The sequence below is a fragment of the Squalius cephalus genome, assembly GCF_949319135.1.
Source record: "Squalius cephalus genome assembly, chromosome: 11".
Lineage (NCBI taxonomy): Eukaryota > Metazoa > Chordata > Actinopteri > Cypriniformes > Leuciscidae > Squalius > Squalius cephalus.
Window position 1 is genome coordinate 18,678,339 of NC_137132.1, and position 8,539 is coordinate 18,686,877.

Consider the following 8,539-nt stretch of genomic DNA (forward strand, 5'->3'; position numbering starts at 1 on the left):
CCGACTGGCGCCAAGCGGCTATCTAACAAACCCAATCCAAGTAAATCTAGAGTCCACGAGTGGATTTCTTAAAGGTATAGACTACACTCATGGCTCGACCCACTGCTGAAAATACAGGTCGAAAGTAGACAGTGAACCTTTATAGTGGTCTGGCACTTGAGATGTAGCCTAGCTATGTTTTTTTTTTTTTTTTTTTTTTTTTTTTTTAGAATATAGAGAAGCATATGCTTTTTGTCTCCTAAACATTCAGAGGAAGGATAATCTGCGCACAGTAAAATATAAATACATGTAGCCTACATTTGTGAATATAAAACATTTACATTCACCAAACAGTTGTCTATGTAGGCTATAATAACATAGAAAAATAAAAGTTAAAAACCGCAGATGCTTGTTAAGAGTTAACAGTTAAGAGTAATGCAGCACTCACCAAAATGATCTTTACATTGGTCTTTAGATCCCATCAACCCTCTTCCTCTTTCTTCAGTAGTTTAGCGCGTGGCTGTGCGCTTTGAATGACCCGGGGCAGAATTTAAAGCACCAATGTCCGGTTATTGGCTGCTGTTCCTCACATGAAGTCAGTGCACGATGACACACGCACAAAGTACGGAAATAGTTATTCACATAGTAACGCACAAGGTCCTTTGGCTATGAGTGTGCAGTGCTATAACAAAATACTCGTACGCGTCACTTTGACATGCTACAGCGAAAAGATAAACGCTATTTGCTGTGTTCCTTATGTTTTTTATTGACTATTGCGAATAGTTATTCTCAATTTATAATGTTTTAAAATGTTCTACCAATGGAAAGCATATAACATTGTTGCGCTGATCCGTCATAACAATTTGCACTTTTTTATTTACACGTCAGTAATCTTAATTCCTAGTTTTCAGTGTATCTGAGATTGAGTTTTGTTCCTCGGACAAGGAGGCATCGTAATTATAAGCGTAAGCCGACGGAGGTGCAGTCTCCACCGGCTAAACACTGAGGGCTGACCCGCCGCTTGGCTTGGAGACGGGGGTGGGATTTCCCGATCTTTTCTGTCATTGGTTAATATTTTATTCTGTTGACATGTTTTCTTACTGCTAATGCTTCCGACACCTTCTTGTCCACCCCCTCTCCTTGAGCCTGGCCGGAGCTGTCAAAACCACGCCTATGGAGGCCCACAATTGGTCCAGAAAGCGTAAAATCAGCAATCAAGGGGGCTTGGTTCATTAGTGCTGGGATCAGAGCAGGAAGGACATGTGAGATAGTTACAGTTGTACAGTGGACAGAGCAAGATCTAACCATTTCAACTCCGTGTCTGCGTAGAATGACTGCGCTTGGATGGACATCCGCATCGAAAGAGTAATCTTTTTATGAGAGCAACTGTTGGAGAACAGGAATCCCCAAATCTGCCTTCAAAGCGTCGCTGCGCTCACTTTGACTGATATTATTACGGGGACTTCGTGGAAACTAGCAGCTACGGGAGTTAAAGTGGAAGATCCTTACCACTGTCTTTGCTCGCCTTTTCGCGATTCACATTTTGCCAAAATTGCCTTGCTGCGCTTTTCCTTCCCGTAGTGAGACAATCTATCGTCTGGATACGCGCTCCTTTTTGTCAGAAAACACCACTAAATATATTTTTCACTACGATTGTTGGATGCACCGATGAGAGATCCAGTTTTTACAGGGACTGCGATGGCTTACCACCCTTTCCACGCTCACCGGCCGACCGACTTTCCTATGTCAGCTTTTCTCGCGGCCGCGCAACCCTCCTTCTTCCCGGCGCTGACCTTGCCTCCCGGGGCTCTCACAAAGCCGATCCCGGACCATGCCCTGGCCGGAGCCGCGGAGGCAGGGCTCCATTCTGCTCTGAGTCACCATCACCAGGCAGCTCATCTTCGCAGTCTCAAGAGTCTGGAGCCAGAGGAAGAGGTTGAAGACGATCCAAAAGTCACACTGGAAGCGAAAGATCTATGGGACCAGTTCCACAAGATAGGAACAGAAATGGTTATTACGAAATCTGGCAGGTGAGTTCACAGTTGCTCTATTTTTAGTCTTTTGTTCCAGTGTTTATGCGAGTGAATGGTATGATGTACTCCCCGTCTCACATATATTCCGCCGTCTAATGCAGGGGTTAACAACATAAAAAGATTGTTTCGTTCGATGGCTGTGTAGTTCAGCAGGCCCAGTAAATTCACTACTAAATCTCTGTCTTTTGCACATCGCTCTCGTAAGTCATTGAACGTTTTGCACCCTGAACTGGCTGACCTAATTATTGTCAAAGAGACTGTAGAAATGAATGTCTTACTATTAGAACATGCGTTAGATTCGTCTAACGATTCATCTGCTTATTTGACTTATGAAAACGAAATGGGGAAAGTACAAGCGATGCGTATTCTGTGGCTAAGCAAAAGGAAAATAGCTGAGGCTTTATGCTGCTTAGGCTATGTCAATATCAACAAATATTGACTTTCAAGGTACGGTGCGGCACAGTTAAATCGTGCTTTAATTTATTTCGTGGTCTGCCTATGTTCTGAGGTGACAATATTCTATGTAAATATCCTGCCACTTTCATGGAAGATTTAAGCCTTGCGGCGAGCTAAATTATCTGCAGCAGAGTGAAATGTTAATATAAATGCCGTTGTTTTATTTAATAAATCTAGTTAAGCTAAATATTATCACCGAAAACAGTGAATTATTATTTGGTTTTGTTGCTAAAACGTTAAGCTTGCATTTGACCACATTTGCATAATAGAAAATATTTGTAAAAATATTTGATTTATGGACATATTTCCTTTTTCTTCAGGAGAATGTTTCCACCTTTTAAAGTCCGCATTAATGGACTCGATAAAAAAGCCAAGTATATTCTACTAATGGATATTGTGGCTGCCGACGACTGCCGTTACAAGTTCCACAACTCTCGCTGGATGGTCGCGGGGAAGGCCGACCCGGAGATGCCAAAGCGAATGTATATACATCCGGATAGCCCAGCTACTGGGGAACAATGGATGGCTAAGCCTGTTGCTTTTCATAAACTCAAGTTAACCAACAACATTTCGGACAAACATGGATTTGTAAGTAACACATTTTCTTCAATAACCAGTTTTTTGTGTTTCGTGTAGGCCTATTATAATTGTCTGCTGGTGTAATCTATAAATATAAATTTACTGCCATCTGTGGGCTGTAACGCTCATGATCACAATGATTGTTCACACTTACAATATCGCTGTTTATTCCTGAGTGGAGATAATTATGAATGCTCTAAAATATAAAATTTACTTTCTTAAAATGTATTCGGCCCATGCTACAAATCTGTGCTGTTGTGACATTCATTTTTTTTTTTTTTTTCGGCACGTTTACAAACCAGATATGGGGTTCGAGTCATAATTGTATTCGTTATGAATGATGATGGCATTGTCAGCTTGGTTATGTAATGTAAATACTTCATCCTGAGTTTTTTTCTTGGCCACTGTTTCTTCTATTGTTTATGATAGGCGCAGAGCGCTATAACTTTTATGAGAGGGTGGAAGTGACCAAAAAAAAAAAAAAAAAAAAAATGAGGTCAAGGGAACGGGGGAAATCTTGAATCACGCTACAGTAAATGAGTTTACAAATAGCAACAGTGAAAGTGTATTTCGGGCTGTTTTGAGTGAGCGCTGCAACATATTGCATATAGGTAGAGCGACCTGCAGTCTCTGATGTGTTAGTTTCAGTGAACAATGTTCAGACAGATGTAACGATGCTGAACAATACTCTATGTGAGCAGTCAAATACAGTGTGTGCCCTGCTCCCTTACGTGACTTACAAACAAATCGACTGGAAACAAATGGAACATTTACATGGCGCAACTATTATATGGTCAAACAGAAAATATATAGGCTACATGTAGCCTACCTGTGTAGCATCACATTTTATTGTTGTAAACAAATTGCTTCCTTAAACTGTACAATTAAGAAACTCTTATTCTATTTGATTATTTCATATTTAATTTGTGTTGTAATGATAGCGCCACAAAAGAACTCATGTTGCATGTCTGCGTGACTGGTTTCTGTCTACCTGCCACTGGCACAGGCCTGTTGTTATGTGATTTGACCCAAGAACAATATTTCCACTATTTCCACTAAATATATTATGCGGTATTTATTGTCTAAAACTTTTTTTAAAAACTAATTATTTGAAACGGATAATTATTGTGACAAGCACTAATGCCTTCCATTCATCTTCTTCTTATTAGACCATCCTGAATTCAATGCATAAATACCAGCCCAGGTTCCATATTGTGAGAGCCAACGATATTCTGAAGCTCCCGTACAGCACTTTCAGGACATATGTTTTCCCCGAGACTGATTTTATTGCTGTCACAGCTTATCAAAACGACAAGGTATGTACCCATATTTTTATTCATTTAAGCATTCGTTCTCTGAAGCTTATATATGTGCACTAGGCCTATATAATGTAGCATCCTATATAACTTTACTATTCGTAATTATTTATTTATTTATTTATTTATTTATTTATTTATTTAACATATACTTGCGTTTGCATACTTTCTACGATGTTTGATGGGATTTACTGTTTACATCTTGAGGAGGAGTAGCCTAGTAATAGGCTAATAGGCTAACCCTAACCCAAAATTCTATCTTTAAAACATTTCAAATTCCTCATGTGTCCAGTGCTACTTTCAGCTACTGCTCATGTTAATTGTCGTCTGTGTCCGAGGGGCCTGGTGAGCTTGTCGGTATCGTAAAATTTATGACACAGTCACAATCGATTAGCAGGCACTTAAGCTCGCAGGTTTGTCCGGGAGCTACACTCGCTGAGGCAGAGCAATCAAAGCGGGACCGTTTCTGAACGCAAAAAGTAGAGGCCATCTAGCTTAGCAATCTGTGAACTTTAAGGCCCTGGTTTCTCCTGAATTTACAGCCTACAGCGTCCAAATCACTTGGGCACAACGAAAATCGTTCTGTTACATCGCTTTGTATTTTCATGGAACTTGTAAAAACTGGCAATGATTCAAACCACACTATTAATTATTGATAGCAGGTCGGCGTCACTCATCTAGTTCGCCCCTCTTGTTCTCTCTGTTGTGCTGTAGAGAATAACAATTTGACAAATGGAAAATGTTTATTCGTGGAATTTTCTCAGGGGGGTCGTGATTGGATATTTTTCATTAAACATTTTTAATAATTAAATTATCTCTCTGAAGTAGGCTATCTGCGTAGCGTGTTTAACAGTGTTGGGATAATAACTGATTCACACCACATAAAGGCTTTTCTTTTTATGAATTTAAATTGTGTGTGAATAAGTTTAACACTGACAACAACACTACTGCGATGCATAATATAGCCTATTAATACTAGACTGCTGCTGATCATCATTCACAAACAAATGATAAATAATATAATATACACATTTATTTTTTCTTTGTATTCAGATAACACAACTGAAGATTGATAATAACCCCTTTGCCAAAGGCTTTAGAGACACAGGGAATGGAAGGAGAGAAAAAAGGTAGGTTTTACCTTTATAGTTCACATCCATTGTTACGCAGTGTAAATGGCGAGGAACTGCAGAAGCAACACCTTGCAAAATGTTTATATTAAATTTTTTTTTTTTTTTTTTTTTTTTTTTTTTTTTTTACTGTGTACAGCATGGGCCAACGCAGGTCATATTTCCTTGATTTATTACTATTTTTTATTGTATGTGTGTTAAAGGAAACAACTGACCCTTCCATCATTACGCATGTATGAAGATCAATGTAAAGTGGACCGTGATGGCGCGGACTCTGATGCTTCCTCAAGCGAACCTACAACCGGCAGAGATGCTGCTCATTCACCTGGACTGGTTTCCAGCCCACTTAGATTAAACCGGGGCAGCAGAGGTAAGTCTAAAACTATGAATAAATGATATTGCTATGCTTCACGATCACTGAGAGGAAACTAGCCTAAGTGTCGTATCATTTACAAGACGCTGTATTATGCCTTCAGCGATTTTCAAGACTATTTTAATAATTGACAAAGTCATTTTAATAAACCAATGTGCTGACTTCCTTAACACGTTATAATATGAAACAGTGTGGAGCAACACATAGGGCCTAGCCCTGAACCAGGCTAAATTTCGTTAGAGATCTGGGTGGAAAACTAAATTAAAAATGTAAAACTTTTTTTAAAATGGATAATTATTTATGTTTCATAGCATTTATTTGCATTGATCACCTATTGTACAAGAGTTAGCCTACAACATATTAATTCAGCAATAAATTAAAAAAGTCATGTAGAAAATGAAAAAATATATATATATCGTTAGCCTTGTGTTGAAGTGTTATGCATGAAAATTAGCTACGCATGGAATTAGGTGACTGTAAAATGTTATCTTCAAAAATAATATCAACATAAGTAGGCTACTGCATTTAATTTCGTCTTATATCGCATGGACAAAAACTTTTTTTTTTATTTCATCACAGACGACAAAACATGCACTGACAGTGAGCAGGAATTGGACAATCCAGATGAGCGGTGTGGAGGATCCAGCAGTCCTGGACCAGAGCCTCCATCTCCATTCAGGTCGAGATGTGAGGACCGGGACCGGGGGCGGGAGAGGCCTGTTGTGGAGAAGAAAGACGATTATCCGGAATCCCGAAAATCAAGCGATTCTATATTTAGCGTAAGAAACTTGGAGAAAGACAAACTAGAGAGCAGGCCGAGGAAAGACACAGACTTGTCAAAGAAGGACACGGAAAACGGTGGTCTTAGCAGCAGTAAAGAGAGCTTCTCTCCTCTGATGGTACAGACTGAGAGTCCGTCACATTTTGGGGCAGGGCACCTTCAGAGTTTATCGCTCTCCGGCCTACACAGTCAACAGTTCTTTAACCCACTAAACACCGGACAACCTCTATTATTCCACCCTGGACAATTTGCAATGGCACCTGGGGCGTTTTCAGCCATGGGTATGGGACATCTATTGGCTTCAGTATCAGGAGCTGGTGGCCTGGAGAATGGAAGCCTGTCGGCCCAGGGTACTGGGAGCACCACGAGTCCCTTTCCCTTTCATCTTTCTCAACACATGCTTGCCTCTCAGGTAAGGAAACTCTCGCCATTAAAATTTAAAACGATGTCATGATACGGGCTGTCTGGTTATAGAAGCACGCGAATGAAAACAGGTTAACTATCTATCTAGCGATAGTTTTTGGTAAGATGCTCTTTGATTTTATAGAATGCTTGTCAATCAATTGCTGTCGAACATTTTTATTTTTGTTTACAATTAGGCTAGCCTAGCCTACATATAAAATACATTGCTTATATAGGCTACATTTATTACAAAACTTTTGCCATTTGAATACAGAAGGCAGACATGGATTTGAAGATATTTCAAAATGTCATTGCAAAAGCTAATCATTTAAAAATAAGGTCGATTGTAAACTATTTCCGTTGACAATCAGCGATATATTGCGTTTATTTCTAAATTAATAAATACATTCGCCTGCCATTGATGGATTGCAAACAGGTGGATCTGGTTAATCTGTGCAAATACTAGCTCTCTGGAAAAATTCGCCATGTAGCAAACTATCGCATGTTCGGTGTGCTCAATATCGCTAACGAATGTCTCTTATTACAGGGCATTCCGATGCCAACCTTCGGTGGACTTTTCCCGTACCCCTACACCTACATGGCCGCGGCAGCTGCAGCGGCCTCCGCCCTTCCCGCCAGCAGCACAGCCGCCTCGCTCTCCAGGAACCCGTTCTTGAGCAGCTCCACTCGCCCTCGGCTGAGATTCAACCCTTACCAGCTCCCCGTCACGATCCCTCAATGCACAAACCTGCTTACCACCGGATTGCCAAGCGGCCTAAACCCCTCATCTGAATCGTCTAAGTGCGGGAGCAGGGAAGCGAGTCCTGTGCCTGATCACAAGTCAGGGGCGAGTCAGAAAAACGGCTCACCTAAAACAACAATGAAGGAATCCATCAATGAACTTCAGAACATTCAAAGACTAGTGAGCGGCCTAGAGAGTCAGCGGGAGACTTCCTCGCCTAGGGATTCGCCCAAGTGATCAAGCGTCCCCAAACCTATCCAGGGCATGACTTGAATTGCCAGAGGATTTTATTAAGTGGTTCTCTGCGAGAAATTTCATCAAGTACTGTTTTTGCGCATGGATGACTTAAATGAAAAAAAAAAAAGGCCTAATAAATGAAAACGTTGGACTTGGCGCTCTTGGTGGTGGAGATCTACGAAAATGCTGCGAAGACAATCTTAAGTGTAGCCTAAGTGACTCTGTGTAGAACATGCTGACAAGACCACACCAATCTGTTGAAAAAAGAAGTTTTAAAATAAAATACATTTTTATTTGCGTAATGTCAGTAGGATCACTGCTGGTTGGTTGCAATATCTAAATGGTGATTCACATAAAACCTGTGGACTGAAAACAACCAAGCTACATCCAAAAAAAGAAAATGAAAAAGAAAAAAAAAGAAAAAAAGAAAAAGAAATTAAAATGGATATTTCAAAAGGGATTGAAATGACAGTTGGACGGTTAGTTAAATCCGACAGACAGTTATACCTGA

At 40.2% G+C, this 8,539-nt stretch overlaps 1 protein-coding gene across 1 annotated transcript; it reads left to right on the plus strand.

Moving 5' to 3' along the window:
• The first annotated feature begins 590 nt into the window (after window positions 1–590).
• On the plus strand, window positions 591–8,311 carry tbx2b (T-box transcription factor 2b). Its single transcript, XM_079885989.1, has 7 exons — window positions 591–2,009; window positions 2,789–3,056; window positions 4,217–4,363; window positions 5,417–5,493; window positions 5,697–5,863; window positions 6,446–7,059; window positions 7,597–8,311. The coding sequence occupies exons 1-7, from the start codon at window positions 1,648–1,650 to the stop codon at window positions 8,026–8,028; spliced, it is 2,067 nt and encodes a 688-aa protein (XP_079742115.1). The 5' UTR covers window positions 591–1,647; the 3' UTR covers window positions 8,029–8,311.
• Window positions 8,312–8,539: the final 228 nt, after the last annotated feature.